Source organism: Eurytemora carolleeae, unplaced genomic scaffold (assembly GCF_000591075.1).
Source record: "Eurytemora carolleeae unplaced genomic scaffold, Eaff_2.0 scaffold1754, whole genome shotgun sequence".
Taxonomy (NCBI): Eukaryota; Metazoa; Arthropoda; class Copepoda; order Calanoida; family Temoridae; genus Eurytemora; species Eurytemora carolleeae.
In genome coordinates, this window is record NW_019397764.1 from 19,210 (window position 1) to 41,213 (window position 22,004).

The 22,004-nt window shown below is 34.3% G+C and overlaps 1 protein-coding gene across 1 annotated transcript in view; it reads right to left on the bottom strand.

Annotated features, from left to right (window-relative positions):
- Positions 1-21,562, bottom strand: part of LOC111715830 (trithorax group protein osa) — a 39,116-nt gene extending 17,554 nt beyond the window's left edge. The window contains exons 1-8 of the mRNA XM_023491213.1: positions 20,909-21,562; positions 20,091-20,261; positions 17,913-18,038; positions 16,968-17,090; positions 15,198-15,221; positions 1,332-2,246; positions 1,029-1,184; positions 515-586 (exon numbers count right to left, since the gene is read on the bottom strand). Coding sequence (XP_023346981.1) covers positions 515-586; positions 1,029-1,184; positions 1,332-2,246; positions 15,198-15,221; positions 16,968-17,090; positions 17,913-18,038; positions 20,091-20,261; positions 20,909-21,331 — 2,010 coding nt within the window. The 5' untranslated portion in view covers positions 21,332-21,562. The remainder of the gene's footprint in view (positions 1-514; positions 587-1,028; positions 1,185-1,331; positions 2,247-15,197; positions 15,222-16,967; positions 17,091-17,912; positions 18,039-20,090; positions 20,262-20,908) is intronic.
- Between the last annotated feature and the right edge of the window lie 442 nt (positions 21,563-22,004).

The following is a 22,004-nucleotide window of genomic DNA, read 5'->3' on the forward strand; positions in this document are numbered from 1 at the left end:
TAGATAATGCACTTTTTGTTTGCTTTGTGTTTCATTGCAGTAAATAATGCACTTTTTGGTTGTTTTGTGTTTCAGTGCAGTAAATAATGCACTTTTTTGTTTGCTTTGTGTTTCAGTGCAGTAAATAGGCACTTTTGTGTTTGTTTTGTGTTTCGGGTCAGTAAATATGCACATTTTTGTTTGCTTTGTGTTTCAGTGCAGTAAATAATTTTTAGAGACAATCACCCCCTCATTATTGTTTCTTCTAAGGAAAAACTAAGAAATATTGCCCCGCCCCCCTCCAACTAAAAAGATAATTTATTTCTTGTGTATTTTTACACAATTTCCAAATATGCCTAATTTGCCTTTTCCCTCATGAAGTTTTTTCAGGACGTTTATATGAATCTTTGAGGCCTCTTAACACAATGCTTATTTTATATTTTAGTTGTTCTACAACATGTATGGATGGAACGCAACAAAACTAATAACGGGGTAAAATTATAATATATGCAAAAAAAGGAAGCAGGTTTTGAACCTTAGTTCTGTAACTGGTATCTTGCGACACCGGACTAGGAATTGAACTCATAACACCATGGCTGTTATACACCTAGGATATACAGTAACTAAAGTCTAGTTTCATTAAACCCTATTTTAGATTTTTTTAAAAAGTCGGAGATAGACAGACAGTTGTGATTCATAACAGGATTTTAACTATTTCAATATAAACTCTATAGGCTAGAATTACTATGTATGGTCTGCGTCATATTTGTTTTAAAGCAACAGCTGTGATATTAGTATTCATTCGGCGTCATTCCATTCAAAAACAAAATCAAAAGAAAGATAAATTGAAAGAAATATGAAACCAACAATTCTTGAATTTTCATTATCAGTAAATTAACTTGTTTAACTGAAATTAAGAAATACGCACGATACTTCTTAACCCCGCCATATAAGATCTTCATTCATTAATAAAATGTTAACCGTGGATATTATCGACCAAGTAGGGAGAATTAACAAAATAAACCCTCAAGATTTGTAAAAGCACTGACCGGTCCTGGTCCAGGTGTTCCAACTGGAGAAGGAGGTACTCGACCCCAACCATGTCCTGGGGATCCAACATCTCGTTGGTATGGATCGTCCTGAGAGGATCCCATGGAGCCGGGGGAAGGGGCGCTATGAGGGGTCCCAGGAGCACCTCCGTAACCCTAATTAAAAAAATTTAAAGTTTAAAATACAATAATAACAAATTCAAAAGAAAAGGAGAAAACAGCCGTAATTTAAGATAAAGTGTGATTTAAAATCTGCAGTTACTTAAATGACGATAAAAAGGGTGTTCAGGGAGTAAAACTAACCTGTCCATATCCACCCTTGGGAGTTTGCCGTCCTCCTGAATTATCTGAGGATTGTGAGAGTGTAGACTGCTGGCTCGTATCATCATGTATAGGCTGACCATCAGGTCCTGTAGTTACCAGGCTACTTGAGTTCCCTTCACCTTCACCAGGGGCAGGGCCAGAGGGCGGAGCACTGGCTGGGTAACCAGGGGATGAAGAGGGAGGCGGACCCATTCCTGGGGCCCCAGCCCCACCCGGGGGCATCATAGAGGGACCATTGAACTGTGGTCCGTTGTAATTACTAGGAATAGAACCAGGGTATGGTCCTTTCTGACCTGGCATGTATCCTGGTCCACCCATACGCATACCAGGCTGAGGAGGCATACTTGGATGTCTGGGTCCGGGAGGTCCTGGTGGACCCGGGGGTGGTGGTCCGCCTTTACCCCCATTGTTTTGTCCATTCCAGCCTTGGGGTCCAGGGTATGGACCATATCCTGGATACTGTCCTGGACCCGGTGGTCCGGGTGAATTGTTTCTAGGTGGACCAGGGTATCCAGGTCCATAGGGACCAGGAGGTCCCCCATATCCAGGCCTGGGCCCGTATCCCTGATATCCATAGGGTGGTCCACCCTGCCCAGGTGGGGGCGGATGTCCCTTATACATATGTGGGGGCGGGCCCATGTTAGGTTGCCCTGGATAGTTCGGCCCGGGGGCGGGGGACGCCATTGCGGCAGACATAGGACCGTTTCCTTCGGGGTTCCCGCTGCTAGGTCGAGGCGGAGGATCACGGGGTTGTCCAACTGCCGGGGACATAGACCGGGAGGAGGAGGACCCTGTTGGGGAGGGGGAGGGGCGGGGGCGAGGGGACGGGCCCCCCCTTACACCCGGTTCAACGCTGCCTGGGCGACCGTCATCGCTGGGAGATCTTCCATCATCCTGAAACAAAAATATCAAATTAAGAATAATGTATTAGTAATAAAAAATACTTATGAAAAAAGTGCATTCCCCTCTCCCCCTGCCTTCCCACATTATGTAGAGATGTCCATATATCTAATATCAATGATCCCAAAGCTAGAAAAAGAATTGAAAAGGCAATATGTTCCTACGCATATATTAATATTTAACTTGGAGTCTGATATGAAATTCTAAATATGAAGAATGACGTCACAATGTTTGCTGATATCCTTCTTCCTTGATTGATGTTCAGATCTGGGGTTTTCCGACCTTGTAGATAGATAGACAGATAGATAGATAGATAGATGTATAGATAGGTAGACAGGGTAGATAGTAGATTCAACATTATTGTCAGGGGTAACTCAAGCTCGGTACAAGTTTGCTCTATAAGAATACAGATACTAAATCAGAACTGTGGAAACCCTCATTTCACAACTTCTAGAATAGCGGGCAGATCCATATACATATATACAGTAGATATGCCCGTTAGTCCTACAATAAATCATGTATACTTTGTCAAACCTTGTAAAAGAAGGGTTAATTCTAGAGAATTTCTCTGTCGTACTTTATTATTAACGAGAACTTTAACTTTTTATCAGAGGGATAAAATATCAATTCAAATGGAATTTCAATCTTTTATTCTTTTGTCGTATACGCATTCCATGACATTCTTGTACGCATTCCGACGCATTTTCCTAATTGAATAAGTGGCTCACCACTAAGATAAGATAAAATTCGACCTTAATTTCATATATTTTCTACTTAAAGATTCAAATCAGGTTCTACGGATAAAATTAATACGGAAATTTGTGATTTTGAATATTCACCAAGAAAGATTTCTATTTTATCTAAACTTGTAACTTTTATAATTATCCAGATTTGAAGCACATCTAAGAAACTTTATGTGGTTAATGATACCCCCCCCCCCCCATCGGTCAAATGCAATGAGAATATGTTGGTAAAACTTTCATTCAAGCAATAAAGTCCACGCTTGGTATTACTGATTATCAAGTAATACTTAAAATCCTTTTTAAATCAGACTTTATCTCAAACTAACTTTAAGAATCTAAAAATTAATTGTAAAATCTATTTTTGTAAGGCTTGTCCACTTTTTTTGAATAATGAAATGAAAACATTTCACTAATAATCCAAATAATGGTGGTTAATTAATGGGTCAAGAAATAACACTTGGGTTCTAAAAGAACCTATTTTATTGAAATGATAAAATTTTATGAACTGCTAAAACCTTTTAGTTTTTTTTTATGTGAACTTTTGTTTCTGAGATATTTAAACATTATCTTTGTGAAATTGATTCTTAAAATTAAAATTATTTTGATTTTCTTAAAATATATTTCGTCTTAGAACTTGTCGTTTTAATCAAATTAAATTATAAAAAAGATAATTTGATACAGCTTCTCAAGGAAAAACCTTTCCTGTATAGGGTCTTCTTCAATTACATTTAACCCTCTGAGAGAAGAAATAATAAGGAAAAATCTGAGAAATAAATGTGTCGAATAACAAAATAAAAGATCAATAAATTGAACAATACAGAAGCATAAAAATAATCTCGTAAATCAATATGGTAGTACAATTCTTCACAATAGAAGGACTGTGCTTGATGTATCAAGATTCAATGAAAGTATCCTGAAAGAATACCGATTTCGAATTATTCAGAAAAAATATATGTATATGCATAATATATTTGGAATTAATTTACGTTTTTAAAATCTATGAAAAATCTATAAATCAGTACATGATTTATTTTAGAATGTACTTAGAATGTAATAATTTTATTTATAAAAACGTTTGTATAAACGTATCAAATTAAAAGCATTTAGAATCTATGAAGTATCTAGATTCTGTGCGGTATCTTAAAATCTATTGAATAACTAGAATCTATTAAATAGCTAGAATCTATTAAGTATCTAAAATCTTTGAAGTATCTAGAATCTATTAAATAACTTAATTCTATTTCTATTATGCAGTACTCAGGATCCATTTAATTTTGATGCAGATCCGGATAACAAAAAAATAATTTTCAATTTTTTGTTCGCTTATTTTTATCCTATAACTTGATGAACCATTCAGAAATAAGGAAATTTTTATAATCTCTCTTTTATCAAAAGTTCAGCTTTGGGTTTTAGGAGTAAAAAAGGTTTTTGTTTTGCAGTTTTTTGGTGATATTTAATCCCTGCCTTGGATCCGGATGCCAAAATCTTGCGGATCCAACGAATCCGGATCCGGATCCTAAGCATTGCTTTTTTGTATCTAAAATCTTTAAAGTACCTAGAATCTTTGAAGTATCTAGAATCTATTAAATATTTAAATTCTATTAAATAACTAGAATCTGTTAATATCTAAAATCTTTGAAGTATCTAGAAATCTAAAAGGCATCTAAAATCTATGAAATATCTAGAACCTTTAAAGTATCTTGAATCTTTTGGTATCCAGAATCTTTGAAGTATCTAGAATCAAGTAACTAAAATCTTTGAAGTATCTAGAATCAAGTATTTAAATCTATGAAGTATCTAGAATCAAGTATTTAAATCAATGAAGTATCTAGAATCTGTCAAAATATCTCGAATCTTTGCAGTGTCTAGAATATTTTATGTATCTTAAATCTATGAAATATCTAGAATCTTTGAAGTGTCAAGTTTTAAGTATCTTATATCTATGAAATATCTAGAATCTTTTAAATATCTATAATCTTTGAAGTGTCAAGAATCAAGTATCAAAATCTAAAAAGTATCTAAAATCTATCAAAATATCTAGATTTTATGAAGATTCTAAAACCTATGCATGAGTATCTAGAATATATCAAATCATGTTTACGATATATCTATAATCTGTTATATCAAAATAATGATTAACAAGAAACACATTTATATATGTGTCTAGAAAATATCTAGAATATATATCTAGATGAATATATTTATATACATTTGAGTTAAGAAAATATCTAGAATATATATCCGGAAATATATATATTTGAGCTTAGAAAATATCTAGAATTTATATCTAGAAGAATATATATATATATATATAACTCGTATTTTAGTTAGAGTCTAGGATCTCTGTTATCCGTGGTGGGGCTCGGGTACTCCTAGAATCCTCTAGACCAGCGACTGACTCAACACACAGCCAACACTGCTGCAATATTATTGTGAAACGAATCCTAATTACTGAAAATACACCGCGCCCCAATTTTCGAAAGATGGGTTACACCCCCCCCCCCCCGTTTCTTCAATGTATATATGGCGCTTAATGACGTGATGTGGCGCCTGATTTTTATTAGTGCCAGGAAGTGATTTCCTTTTTATTAATCCAATTAATTTCGAATTAATCATTTTTTCACGATGCATAAATTTTCATTATTGAATTATTATCATAATTGCGATGAATGAATTTAAATTAAATATTGATAGTTTAGTAAATCAAGAAGTTTGTTAAGACAATAAATGCATAAAACAGGTCAAGACTGTAAACCCCTCTATGAAGTTAAAAGTAAACGTTTCAAATCAAACTATTGATAAAAAAATGATTAATCTAAAAAAATAAGAATTGATTGATTTAAGAATTTCCAACTTAATCAAATTATTGATTTCTACTAATCTAACTAAAAATAAACAATATAAATATTATTTAATAAATAATAAATGCAATATGCATGAACTTGGTATCAGCTGTGTTCGGGGAATTGGATCAGGTGTTAGAAACAATTAACATCTCAGCTGATAACCCCATTTATCACCCGAAATGGCTCTCAAGTCCCAAGTCGGAAAGAAACTGAAAGTAATAAAAAATAACCGGTTAGGTGTCAACAAAATCCCAGAAAAGGGTAAAGAAATCTACAAGCACATTCCACTCATCCATTATCCAAGTAGACAGCCATACACCGCAACAATGTGTTAATAATTAACTAAAATAATCAAGCAAATCCCTCTGATCAGTCCTAAGGATCCATTTCGATTGAATTTGGATCCGGATCCTGGATCCTTCCTATAAAGCAATGGATCCGGATCCAAAACTTGATCCAGCTCAAAAATGCTCTTAATAAGTTTTAGTTTTGCTTTTTTGTTTTACAACAGTGAAAGGAACTAAGTTTAAATCACAAACTCTGATTCTTTGATCTTAGAGTTGATCATATTGCAATAATTTGATGATTAGAAAATTTGAGTTTGTGGCAAACACTCAGTTTCTTAACAAAATGTTTTCGTGTGGTTCAATGCATAAATTTTGTTTAAAATATTTTAGCCAACGAAAAAAAAAGTGCATTTGACTCATAAACTGTGCGTTTTAGAAATAGTTTATTTTTTTCTGCCCTACCTGCCATCGTTTTCTATTGTTTGTAATGAATGATGAAATATTATCAGTCCGGCTCAGATTACAAGCGTCAAAAAGAAAAGTATTTGCGTAATGCGTAATAAGAAATTCATGTTCACAGTTAATAAATATTGCAGATAAATAAATAGAACTGGAAAAATAAAGATAAATGGATAGATAGATAAGAGAGAGGAATTTCCCTAACTTTAGAATGACTCAACTTAAATTTGAATTTTGATTTAAATCACCGGGTTCGGCCAAATCTTGGTCGAGTAAAATAGCTAACTTTGATATTAGTATCTCTTATCTAGTCTTTAGTATCTAGCATATCTAGTATCTACACTCTACAGTGTCTATCTTTTAGTATCATGTCTTTAGTATCTGGTATTTTTGTATCAAGTGTTTGATATTTAGTATGAAGTGTCTCATATTTGGTATAAAGTGTCTGATATTTGGTATTAAGTGTCTGATATTTGGTATCAAGTGTCTGATATTTGGTATCAAGTGTCTGATATTTGGTATCAAGTGTCTGATATTTGGTATCAAGTGTCTGATATCTGGTATCAAGTGTATGATATTTGGTATTAAGTGTCTGGTATTTAGAATCAAGTGTCTGCTATCTGGTATCAAGTGCCTGATATTTGGTATCAAGTGTCTGATATTTGGTATCAAGTGTCTGATATTTGGTATCAAGTGTCTTGTATTTTGTATCAATTGTCTGATATCTGGTATCAAGTGTCTGATATTTAGTATCAAGTGTCTAATATTTAGTATCAAGAGTCTAATATTTAGTATCAAGAGTCTAATACTTAGTATCAACTATCAAGTGTCTGATTTTTTGTATCAAGAGTTTACTATTTAGTATCACGTGTCTGATATTTGGTATTAAGTATCTGATATTTAGTATCAACTATCAAGTGTCTGATATTTAGTATCAAGTGTCTGATAATTAGTTTCAAGTGTCTGATAATTAGTATCAAGTGTCTGATAATTAGTTTCAAGTGTCTGATAATTAGTTTCAAGTCTCTGATATTTAGTATCAAGTGTCTGATTTTTAGCATCTCGAGTCTCTAATGTTTCAAATCTAATGTGTGGAATTAGACAGAAGATGTCTGATATTTGACTCAAATGTCTAACATTTAGTATCAAGAGTCTGATATTAAGTATCAAATATTTTATCATAGGTGTCTAGTGTCCAACATTTAAAATCTAATGTAATGCCTGGAATTAGACACAAAATGTCTTGTATTTGACTCATTTGTCTAATATTTAATATCATGAGTCCATATCTAATATTAAAACTAAAATGACTTGAATTAGACACAAAAATAATATTTAGTATAAAATGTCTGATATTTTTTATCTGGTATCTGGTTTATAATACTTCGCAACCTTGTTGTAAAGTAAACCCCCCCAATGGAAACTTAATTTAATTCTCTTGGGAAGTGCCTTATTGGTTGTGATGTTATTATAGTCTAACACTAGAATATGGAGATAAATCAGGAAATACAGAAATAATATAGATGTAAAACTTTAAAAACAAAATTCAATTTCATTTCACCAACATTTAATCAATATTTCTAATTCAACAATGTTGCACCCCCCCCCCATGTCTGTATTGTATGAACCCCGGTCCCCCCCCCCCCCCTCCTCTTTACGTGGGTGAAGGGGAGGGGGGAGGTGGCCTAGACACCAATTAAAGTTTGTTGAGTAGAAACAAATAATTTTCCAACAGCTGATCAATGAACAATAAACTCTTCACACAACAGACATATACAAATTCACGAAATTTAGACAAATCAGGGAGATTCAGGTAATAGATAAATTCAGAGAAATCTCCACAAATTTTAATATTTGTTTTCATAACAAGTAATTTTGAAATTTATTAATTGAATGGTTTTTTCCTTTAATTTATTATTGCATGAGTAAGCTAAATCAATTTTTGAATTATATATTTAAATGTTCCCCCCCCCCCCTTAAAATTAAAGATCAGTAATTTCAACAGTTATCGAGACGCAAGACAAAAACAAAAATGACCATCAATTTTTAACAAGATATAATTGTTCAATTGTAAGATATTTATGAAACCCTCAAATGTGGCATTCAATTTTAAAAAACGACCGACGATTTCTTAGTTATTGCCGAATCCATTTTTAATTCTAGTCGCTGCCGACTCCAAGCCTGTATAGGAAACACAAAGAGGTTTTGTAAAAACCCAACAAAATCTTTGTTTTGAAGAAAGATATATTGAAAAGCGTTAAAAGTATTTGTATACCTGGATATCAATTGATACATATATTCACTATATGTCCACTGTTAAGCTTGTTTTATCCTATATTTTATATATTTCTTAACTAAAACTTAAACTAAAGTTCTATTCTGTGTTAAAGCTTTGAAACTGTGTACATTGGAAGGCGTGTTGGGCGAAGAGCCGGGACGGTACATCCTAGACTTGGCCATAACTTAATACAGTTCCGTCCGTAGGGCTAACGGAGAGTGCAATAACGGGCAGGTACCCAAGGCGTGTTGGTACACAGATTTAGTCTGGGTAGGAGGAAGGGAGCAAGAAATTAGTTGTACTGGCACGATTGCCGGTTCTCTAGCCTTATCTTCAATACTCTATCATATATTAATCATAGTGGCCTTAGAAGTTTGTAAATAAGTAATATTTTTCAAATCTATTTGTTTTATTTTTACAACAAAAGCTATGAAATTTAAAGCAAATAAATTGAATATATGACTCAAAAGGAAAGGGGTTGGGATACGATCCCCCTCTTACCCCCCCCCCCTTCCCCCAGGGAAAATACAAATGTAAAGATTCACTATTAAATCCCTTGTATGAATACTATAACAGAGGTTAAACAATACTTATCCGAGATCATTCAAAGAATTCGACATAGTAACTTGGCAAAGAGGGGAGGGGATAATTATGGTGGAGGGGGGGTGTTCGGGGGATATTTATGATGAAGAACAGTCAAAAAGGACAACCAGGTGAAATGTAAAGAGTTGTGTTAAGAAAGAATAGAAAGATAATAAAAATAAAATAGATTGAACGTAATTTTTGTTGAACGAGGATAGGATAAAATTTTACGAATATAAAAATATTAAGGACAATAGACAAAGGCAATTGGCGTGATTTTAAAGATATTAATGATAGGAAGTGTATGATAATTCCAGGAAGTGTATGATGATTCCAGGAAGTCTATGATAATGCTTTAAAGTATCTATACTAATGCTAGGAAGTATTTGTATATTCTAGGAAGTGAAAATAATGCCACAAAAAAGAAAATGCTGGGAAGGATATACAAATGTAGGAAGTGTAGGATAATGCTAGGAAGTAAGATACTGCTAGGAAGTTTATGATAATGCTAGGAAGTGTAGGATAATGCTTGGAAGTGTAAGGTAATGTTAGGAAGTGTAGGATAATGCTAGGAAATGTAAGATAATACTAGGAATTGTATGATAAGCCTATGAAGTGTAGGATGATGCTTGGAAGTTTATGATAATGCTAGGAAGGTTTATGATAATGCTAGGAAGTGTATGATAATGTTTGGAAGTGTAGAATAATAAGTTTATGATAATGTTAGGAAGTGTATGATAATGCTAGGAAGTGTATGATAATGCTAGGAAGTGTAAGGTAATGCTAGGAAGTGTATAATAATGCTAGGAAGTTTATGACAATGCTAGAAGTGTATGATAATGCTAGTAAGTGAATGATAATGCTATGAAGAGTAAGATAATGCTTTAAAGTGTGTGATAATGCTAGGAAGTGTACGATAATGCTAGGAAGTACAAGATAATACTAAGAAGTGTAAGATAATACTAGGAAGCGTAAGATAATCCTAAGAAGTTTAAGAAAATGTCTGGAATTGTATGATAGGGCTAGTAAGTGTGTGATAATGCTAGGAAGTATAAGAAAATGGTAAGAAATTTATGATAATACTAGAAAGTTTATGATAATGTATGATAAGTACTGTTGGTAATATTATTTTTACATACTTTTGCTAATGAAATACGCTTTGACTTTTAATGTTTACTTCTGTTGAGTATCATATTTATTTCAAAACAGATAATAAATATATTTGTATTGTATGTTAACTGCATAGTCAGGCAGTGCATCTATTTAGTAGTATTATCAACGTTAATAAAATATTCAACAATTTTAGTTTACTTTTGCTGTCAAGTAATTAGCATGGGAAGTATAGAAAAGAATGTGATAATAATGAATTACAGACGGGGGAGNGGGGGGGCTTAAATGGCATTTGGGATGTGTTTTGAGTGTGGGGGGATAAGACCGTCTTATCCAATTCTTATTTAAGAAGAATTAGTGGTATCGTTTTATAATGTTGTAACGGCTGTAACAAGATGGATTCAGGCATGAAAATGCCATTGTTCAAAAAGTACATTTAAAGGTGCGCATCGTTCCCAATGAATTCCTTTAAGTCTATCAATTACTCCAATAATATGAAATAATGTTTACTTCTGTATAGAATGCAGAAAATGCATAGTTCTAATCTGAGTAGTGAAGTTACTGTGTGTCTGTCAAAGTATTGTGTGCGTGTGTGTGAGAGAGATTAAATTTTGTTATTTCCCTCAAGTCCGGACTGAGAGCTGAAACTCCAACAAGAAAGTCGTTTTCTCTGGCGTTTTAGTATTTGAGTGCTCGGCTGGGCTGAAATATTGTAGGAGGGAGGGAGGGAGGGGGAGCAGGAATTCACGGGGTTCAGAGCATTATCGCGGGTCTATGTATCGACCGAGCTCTACACTCACAACAGAGTCCAACTAAATCCACCTGGCCAAACTACTCGATGAAAATTCGATATTTTCTTTAAAACAGTCGATATCTCATAAAGTACTGAACACAATTTTATACCGTAAACATAGTTCGACTTTTCATTCAATTTTAGGCCAAACTTTCATACTTTGAATGCACTTTCTTAGTCTTAAACGTTAAAAATTGACATTATACCAAGCCAAGTAAATCTGCCGTTAATCTACTCGATGTAAAAGGGGAGATCATTTAAAAATTTTCATTTTCACGAAAAAGTGATTCGGGTCCAAAAATATCTCAAAATTAATGATTTTAAAATTTTATTTTTATAAGACATGGTTGAGAAAAATGTGTTAAGGTTTGGAAGTTGTCTGGACTCTGTATTTCTGTTGTAGAGTTTGTGTGGAGCCGGCGGCCCTGTATTTTCCAAGATGGCCGAGGTGGGCTGTCAGCCTGCCACTCTATACAGAATTGAACAGGGACTGGGAGAGGGCTCGGGACCCCTAGCTAGAACAGCGACCGACCCTGTATTTCAGGGCCTCTACGACCCCCTTGAGACCTCCCGAGGTCCCTGAAATCCCCTTTTAACAATCCTTTTCTAGGCCGGCACTGAAGTTTCTTTAACTTGGAAAATCTGCCGAAGCTTCCAATTTCCTTGTATGCGGATAGAATCCCCCCCTCCCCCCAGAGCTTGGGAAAGGGGGAGGGGAAGTTTGGGNGGAAGTTAGGAAAGAATTGAGAATACTATTACGTCAAATGGTGCAATATCTTTAAAAGACCGGGGCCTAGTTACTTGTCAAACCCCTGACAGAAAACATTAAACCTTGAGAGAAAAAAATGCAATTTTTAGATTTCGTGAGAACTGCTTAGAACAAAGGGCATTGCACTGATTATTAAAAATGAAATAGATGTACTGCAAGTTAATTAAAATGCAGCAATGTAAATCATTTAGTCGAACTAACAAATAACAATCAACATTATTTTGTTTTATATTTACACATTTTGTTCATAATTATATTTGAGTTTCTAATCGAACCCAAGTTAAAATTCACTAAAATGCCGTGAAAGTATTTTTACAGGAAGCAACCCCCCCCCCCCTCCTCCTTTATCTTGTTCCCATGCATCCAAACATGCAATCCACCCTTTAACCTTAAAAACATTCAATACGGCTTCTTCGCCGGTTAAAACTGTTTTAATTTTATTCCAGGTAAAAAATGTGAGATTTATTGGGCATCAAATTCAGGGAGCTTGGGGTAAATAAATGGAGGAGAGGAATGATTCATGACGAAGATGAGGATTTTTGAATATTGATTTTATGCATTCTTATCTGTGTTTCATAGTTCTTTTTATTTTAACTTATAAATGTAGCGCTTAGCAACATTTTGACTTCCTGGATCCGGATTCAATGGGCAAAGTAATATAGATGAATGCATGAATGAGTTTAACAAGCCTTAAGTTAAATGCTTGAATGAATATCAAGCCTAGAAATGAATGCTTGAATGAGTAACAAGCCTAGAGATGAATGCTTGAATGAATATCAAGTATAGAGATGAATGCTTGAATGAATATCAAGCATAGAGATGAATGCTTGAATGAGTAACAAGCCTAGAGATGAATGCTTGTATGAATATCAAGCATAGAGATGAATGCTTGAATGACTATCAAGCATAGAGATGAATGCTTGAAAATGAATATCAAGCATAAAGATAAATGCTTGAATGAATATCAAGCATAAAGATGAATGCTTGAATGAGTAACAAGCCTAGAGATGAATGCTTGAATGAACATCAAGCATAGAGATGAGTGCTTGAATGAATATCAAGCATATAGAAGAATGCATTAATGAATATGAAGCCTAGAGATGAATGCTTGAATGAATCTCAAGCATATAGATAAATGCATTAATGAATATCAAGCCTAGAAATGAATGCTTGAATGAGTAACAAGCCTAGAGTGCTTGAGTGAATATCAATCATATAGATGAATGCATTAATGAATATCAAGCCTAGATATGAATGCTTGAATACTAACAAGCATATAGATGAATGCATTAATGAATATCAAACATAGAGATGAATGCTTGAATGAATAGTAAGTCCAGATATGAATGCTTGAATGAATATCAAGCCTAGAGATGAATGCTTAAATGAGTAACAAGCATATAGATGAATGCTTGAATGAATATATTAATTTATATTAAGACTATAAGCAACATGTTCCCAAGTAATTAGAGTGTAAGCATTGACTGTAATCAATGAATTATCTGGGGACTTCTACATCAATACAACTATATTTATTTACTACCAATTCACCATTAATGCTGAATAATCAACTTAACAATCTTATCATTCAACATCAAACAATTTGTTAAAAATATAAAATAAATAATCTTCTTATTCTCAGCATAGTTTTTTAAAATGTAATGATAAGTTTTTAAGCTTGTTTGTCTTGTTGGTCTAAACTAACCACCCCATAATCCCTCATAAATTCTGTATCTTTTCCCTCCGTAGAAGAAGAAATAAAATATAATTCCCCTCCCCCTTCTTAGATATAAGTATACCCATAAAATTACCCCCCCCCCCTCTCTTTAATCCATTTGAGATCATAACATTTCTTTTGATCCGAGTTTTGTTAAAAAACAAAGGTTTACTATTTGTAAAAGTCATAATTGAATTGGTATCCAAAAAATATTTTTTTCTTTTAAAATAACGCTTTTTTAGCCTTTTCTTGTTTTGAAGTATCGACATTCCAAAAAAAAGTACAATCTAACGACAGAATTTCTCCCCATTAAATGGGAAGAAAAGGGGCTAGGGGAGCAAAAAATAAGGAGTTCTAAACTTTAAATGTCCGTCTAATCTAAGGGAGAGGAAAGAAAAGAAAATAAATGTCAACAAAGAAACAATTTCTTTGTTGGTTTAATCTCAGATTTATTTTCAACTAATTTAACACAAGTTTGGTTGGGTTGGGCTGAAAACTGCAAACTAAATGCACCGAGTGCATTTTATCTCCATCCAAGTTAAAAACTGCATTGCAAAATATCACAGAAATATTTGGTCAATTATTTATTAACAAGGGGAACTACATGGTTGGTTAATTAGATTAAAACAAACGGTACTAGTTTAAAAATTTGGCAATTAATTTTCTGTTCGAATTGAACATTTTTTGCGTCCGACATAATTAGATTTCTATGAGGTGGATTATTAAACTCAGTTTTAGAGCTAGACATGAAGGCACCAGTGCGTTCATTGCTTTACTGTTTTCAAATAAACATCAAATTCATAATTTTCATTTTGATGAGAAAGCAAACACTTTAAAGGACTGAAGCGTAATTTGAATAGAAACTTCATGCTCTTGGCAATATCCGATTTACAACGGTACCCTTCAAACCTTAATCAGATTAAAAATGTGTCACTTTTGCAAAAAACCCGCACATGAAATAAAAATATTATCAAAAAAAACAGAAACATTGATATCTAATTCATACTTGATCAAACAAAGCTTTCAAGGGTACTGTTCTGAACCGGACAATGCCATCTTTGCATGGAGGGTCACTTGAAATTATGTTTATATTCCCTTTAAGTCACCAAGAACGAGTTAAAAAGTTAAACAAAAAAGTCCTTGCAAAAAATGAAAGGAAGAAGGTAACTTTCCCAAGTTAAAGGTTTTGAAATGGTTTCATTGATTTCCTTAATGGACGAAGAATTATCAGTTAGATGCATTCTGTCTGGGATAAAGTTAGAACTGTTAATCATCTTAAACCGGTCTTTCCCCCCCCCCCCCTCCCATATTGAAGATTAATTGATCTCTCAACATAATGTCTACAGAAGAAGATAACTCACCCCATCTGTTCCAGGATTCTGTCCCTAAAAATATGCAATTAATAAAAATGTTGGTGTCAAGGATCAACTAATATCTAATATTCTATTTACATCTATGTTACCAAAGTTGCCAGTTCTTAGTAATGGTGATTTTGATCAATTGCCAAAGAGAATAGAATATATTAGAGTGGAATTTAAACAATCCCTCGGTATGAATTTTGTCATTTTGTCAGTCCCTTTCAGCGTGAAAGGGAGTTCAAAGTGTACAATTCATGAAAAGGTTCACAAATTATACGCAGTACATCACACTAATACAGTATGATCCCTGGACATCCCTTCCAACTTCTTAAACATGTTTATTTGTTTTAGGTGACTTAAAATAATTTTATTAAACATAAAACTGTAAAAATCGTCGTTTGTAAAGTAATATGTTTTTTAACGAAATAATAACTTATTAGAGCACAAATATGTGAAGTACACCTGTAGTATGGCCGTTTTACACTTTTTTTGAGGAAATTCCTCTCTAACATATTCTGTTCTCTTTGTCTATTGCATTAATTTAGTTTTTGAGTTTTTAACAACTTGTTAAAATAGAATTAATATAATATCTACAAATGCAAAGCAGTAAAAGCCAAACAGTAAGAAAGCTTTTAAGGTTTATTGGTAAAAATTCTACAAACATAAGAGTAGCTTATAAGGAGAAATTGGAGAAGCTACATGAGGAACCTATGGGCAATGTGGAATAGGAATATGAAGATACGAGAAAAAAAGGAAGCAGATTGAAAAGGAGTAGGGGATATTGAGAAAGCAAGGGGGTGGGGTCGAAGATGAGAAGGAGAGGAAAAGCTGCAAAGATGAGAGGAGGTGGAAGGGGGAAGGATGAGAAGAGTAAAAAGTAGAAGAGTAATAGAGTAGAAAGAGGAGAAGATGAGGTGGACGGATAAGAAATAAAAGGGAGAGCAGGAGAAAGGAGGACGAGTAGGATGAAAGAAGGAGGAAGGATAAAAAAGTAAATGGGGAGAAGGATAAAAAGAATGAATAGAGGCTAATATTTAAGAATAGAAAGGAGGAGAGGAAGAAAAGAGGAAGAAGAAAAAGAAAAAGAGGGGAGAAGAAAAAAAGGAAAAGAGATGTAAGGTAGAATAGGAAAGATAAGAAGGAAGAGTTGAAAGAAGGGTAGGGGGAAAAAGAGGTAAGGTAGAATGGGAAAGATAAGAAGGAAGAGTTGAAAGGAGGGTAGGGGGAAAAAGAGGTAAGGTAGAATAGAAAGGATACGAAGAAGGAAAAGAGTTGGAAGGATAAGACAGGAAAAGAGTTGGAAGGAGGAGAAAGGAAAAGAGTTGAAAGGAGTAGAAAGGAAAAAAGTTGGCAGGAGGAGACAGTAAAGGAGTTGGAAGGAGGAGAAAGGAAAAGAGTTGGAAGGAGAAGAAAGGAAAAGAGTTGGAAGGAGGAGACAGTAAAGGAGTTGGAAGGAGGAGAAAGGAAAAGAGTTGGAAGGAGGAGAAAGGAAAAGAGTTGGAAGGAGGAGAAAGGAAAAGACTTGGATGGAGGAGAAAGGAAAAGAGTTGGAAGGAGGAGAAAGGAAAAGAGTTGGATGGAGGAGAAAGGAAAAGAGTTGGAAGGAGGAGAAAGGAAAAGAGTTGGAAGGAGGGACAGGAAAAGAGTTGAAAGGAGGAGAAAGGAAAAAAGGTGTTATAAGGAGGAATAGGCGAAAAAAAATTGGAAAAAGGAGAGGGAGAATTTTTTTTTCAGTAGAGATGGAATTGAGAGGAAGCGGGGATTTAACTCTACCTGTCTTCTACGCGGCTGAACAGGGGGTGTCCAAGTGGCAGCAGGGGGACCTTCATGTTTGCTTGGAGGGGGCGGGGGCCCCTCTCCATTGTCCCCCCCTGGATGCCCGTGCCCCTGCCCACCCTGTACAAACAAGACGTCACAAGCGGTTAAATAATTTAGAAGAGTCAGAAAAAAGAAAAATTGCGTGAATCCGTTTAGAGAAGAAAAGAGTTTAAAATTGGCTGTTTCTAACTGGAAAATAGTTTGCAAAACTTTTTCTGACTCTCCTTTTCCATGCGTTAAACTGAACCAAATTGACATTGAAAACTGGGTTGGAAGTAGAACAAAACTTTTCATCATTGGTTCAATTCAGAATTGCATAAAAGCGTATTAGTTATTTTAAACAAGGGTATTAGTAATCAAAAACGAGAGTATTTAAACATTAAATATTTGAAAATTTATCAAAATTGAAAGAAACGTTAGGATTTATTAATCAAAGTACAATTTATAATTATAAAATTAAGGGGGGGGGGGGTTACCCTGGTTTAATTAAAATAACAAAAGATTGTTAAATCAGCAAGCACTATGTGGTTGGTTAATTAGATTAAAACAAACGGTACTAATTACACGCAACTAACTAGTCTAAAAGGGTGTAGATTTTCTTGAAAACTCTCCCCCCCTCTCCAAAAAATATTTTAGTTTCAAAGTTGCTTGGTTGAATTTGGCTATTACAGAAAATTAAATCGCCTTTTTTGAATTAGTTTTCTTTTAAATTAGAAAAAAGAGGATATTCTATTGAAGTTGATTTGATCTTTTAGCTCAGAACCTCATAAATCTTAAATTATACATATCATGAAAGAGTTTAATGAAACACATTTTCTACATATCCAAACAGGTGGGGGGGGCTTACTATCTACATTTGCTCTAAACTATTCAAGAGTTTAATATTTCTACTGGATATACCTGTTGTGGGGGATATCCTCTATCTTGGGGTGGATATCCCTGGGGTTCTCCTGGGTATCCCCCTCGGTAAGGTGGATACCCCTGACCGGGCCCCCCGGCATATCCATAAGCTGGTCTGGGTGGTCCCTGACAAATAAAAATAGATTATTAAAACCCCAAATATCATATATTTAGTACATCAAAAGATAATAAAAAGGAAGTTTTATTAAGCTGATTGGAGTAAAATAGAATTTCAGAGTTTGATCAAAACTTTTCTTTCTTTTTCAATTATTATCGTATTGATGCAAAAATAACAGGACGCAGTTCCCAGTGAGAGAGAAGGAACAGGTGTTCCCTGGCTTATGTGCTCAGGAACATCTGTTCCATGTAATCATGCAATATATATTAGTCAAACATAAATAAACATTTATACAAGCACAATACAAACTTAATGCAGACAGGAGTGTCATTACAAGAGTCTGTCACCAAATCAAAGTTGCTACCATTTTATTGTTCAATGTAAGTCATGTATTCAGCACTGTACAGAACAAAACTTTAAAAACTTGTGTTCACATCTGAGTACTGAACTTATACAAAACATAGTACATATATATCATGCAATTTTACAACTAGCAGATCAGAAAAAAAACAAAGTTTTCCAAATTGTTCGCCCATGCTAACATAGGCCTGAAGTTTAATTGTACCCTATTTAAGGGCAAATTTAAAGATTTCCACGAGATTTTCTCCTTCAAATTAAATCCGTAATTTTAACATTTTGTAGCAAAATAAGTTTCATAAAATGTTTGAAGTTTAATACTTAGACAATCAAGAAATGTGCAAGTGTGAAAAGGCCATATTAATTTGGCACAAACTGAGTTGCAACTGTCTATTTTGATATAAATTCCAACTTTTAATCTGTAATTGCAATTAAATTTTTAGAAAGAAAATTCAGCTAAACCCAGTTAATGCAAGCTATCATTAAAGTTAAATTTTTTATGCCAATAAAAACATTATTTTTACGACCCTAAGGTCCCCCACCCTTCCCTAAATTTTTTATTTAAAAAAAAAAAATTCGGAAATACATTTGGAACAACAAACTTGAAAGAAATTTATAGATTTTCCCCATTTTATAGTTTGAATGGACGTATCTAGACTAGTGTATAAATATCTAAATACTTAAGCCTAGGAATTTGTAAACTATCTATTCAACAAGTATTATGTATTTTCAGGGTCAAGAGTGCAGTTACATCCCCAGGATAGATAGATAGAGATCTAGATAGATAGATAGATCCTGATGAATGAATCATGGGAAACCTAAATTGGATTGTTTGATTTAAATAAACTTTCAATGGTTTCAAATTCAATTAGAAAAGAATGATATAATTATAATGTATTACCGAGATGAATTCATGAAAACTAGAGAAAAAATGTCGCTAGTCTGATAAAAGGATAAGTTTCCTGAATGTGAACTAAAAATTGAAAGCTTGAATGCAGGAAAAGTTTTCAACATATTTACATGAGAGTTGTTATCCGAAGTTTACAACTGCAATTCTATTTGAAACAACTTTAATACAGGATATATTATAGAACATGTTCACTATACAGGGATGTACATTGTGCATAAAATAAACTGTTTTAATGGTCATCCGTGCCTATCAAGTATTCAGTTACATACAAAGTTGCTAGGGAGTTTAGAAAACATTAAATCTTTAAGACACCCCCCTCCCCCACACACACATTTCACCCATTAGAAAAGTTTAAATAACAGGTTTGGAAGATTTGTTGAGACGATTGAAATAAATGGAAAAACTAAAACCGTGATTATACTTTTAGTGACACATTTGTAGTGCGGTGTAGTGCAGTTAAGTACAAACTAAAAAGTAAATACTAATAATATTAATATAAACAAACAAAAACAAACAAACATGCAATATTACTAGGTGAGGGGAATATATATGCTCCAAGATTGTCCCGTGAATGTGGTGGTGTAAACTAGTGGACAAACACAAACAAACAAAACGCACATTTCTTCTTATTACTTTAAACCTAAAGATTCTCTTTTTTTCCCCAAAAAAACCATCATCAATAAAATTATATAATCCAGCCAATTATGTTGCGTGTAAAATTTATTTAGAGGAAAAGAATTAAGAAACTGGGTTTAAAGTTTTGAAAAAGAAGAAATGGTTTCACGAAAATCACCGGATTAGGTGAGGGGCTCGGACTAGGGCCCTTTGCAGCACGCCCCCTTCCCGACCCCTTAGGGCGCCCTCGCTTCCTGCCTGTGCCCCTGACAGGGGTAACAGGGGCACTCTCGATAGCCCCTGAATCCTGAAAGTCTCCAACGTCCATTGAGCCGAATTCTGGGTCGGTCTAAAAGGAATTAGGTTGGGAATGAAGTGTGCAACGCCACCGTAAATCTAATATTTCTAGAATCACTAATCCTATACTAGGTTCATTTAAACGAAATGGATTACAGCTTTGTATATATTTAAGCATACCCCCCCCCCCCCTCGTCGAGAATTGTTCAAGACTTTCTTTAAGTTTTGACGCTGTCTTTTACTTTTAATTGATATTTGATAAAGCAGAGCATAGAGTTAGAAGATGTTAGTAAATAACTAGAAAAAGTTGCATTAACTTTCAGAATAATCAAAATATATTTCTTATTAATAAAACAGATTTATGCAAGTAAAGCATAGTTATTGTTATAAATTCAATTATCGATGATCAAATTGTTTTCATTCATTTGTGTGGTCCAAGACAAAACATAAGACATAAAAAATGCATGATTTGTTAACTTTTGTATTACTATATGCATATTCTGTAGAAATATTATTATTCTATTAAAAAATTCAGTTCTCTCTAGATTGAAACCAAAATTGGAAAATTTTCAACCTAAATTTTTTTAAGGTCCGTCCGAGTATAAGGAAAATACTAATTTTTTAAATAATTTAGCCCTTGTGTAAAGTTCATCATTCAATAAACATGGTTTCTTTGAAGAAAAAAAATAGGACGTTTACCTGTCCCCTATATCCTGGATGTCCATAACCCCAATTCTGATATCCAGGAGCCCCCCCTGGTGGCCCTGGGCCCCTTGGAGGGGGACCACCTGCCGGGGACCCCCCTTCGTACCCTGGATACCGTCTATCCTGAAGAAGGGAGTTAAGGGTGGGGGTTGTAGCCGGGCCCCCTGGTCCATATGGACCCGGATATCCGGGCCCTCCTGGTCCCTTCACCGGATACCCTTGGGGTCCATGTCCGTATGGTCCATAGTTATTTGGTCCCCCTTGCGGATATCCTGAAACCCCATTAGAATCTGGAGACGGATATTGGGTTCCGTTTGAGTCCCCCATATCTCTACCAAGTTCTAGTTTCTCTCCTGAATATCCATTTGTCAACTTTTGATCTTGTGTTTGATTTCTAGCCGGCTCAACAGCGGCCATTTTCCAAACAGAGTCACCAATTTTAGTTTAAAACTTAAATAATCAACCATATCACTAAGTTTTCCAGTCCCAAACCACCATCATTATAAACTCTGTTTAATTTCACATTGTTAGAGTTTATAATTAAGTATGGAGGATGTATGTATTCGTGGAAAAGACTGGAATTAACAATTTTACTGGAGGAACTGCTTAGAGGCGGCAACGCACTTAGCTCTCCTGCCTCTCGGCTCTCCTCTAGCCAGAAACCGGTTAATATCTAGCTTCTGCAAACCAACCAAGCTCTTTTAATTAGCTCTATGTTTTAAATGTCGTCTTTTAATTAAAAGACGACATTTTTTAACTTAAAAATAAATTTCACATTATTTACTCATTTTAACTATTAAATATGCAGTTTAAAATTTTTTATCTCATAAAAAAATAAAGGTTTGTATGCGTGTGTAAACAATCATCACAAAATAGTTAATTGCTAATACATGGTGAAATATCGATTGCACTAATGATCGATCGGACTAACGTACATTCGTACTAACGTTCATTCGGACTTAATTGTTCAATCAAACTAAAATCCGCGATGGACTAGGTTTTTTGAGCTGCACGTGCAGGTGACGTGGAGAACTATTTTTTAAATTGTAGCGGAATTCGGCTCATTTAATTAATTAGGAGGAATTAATAT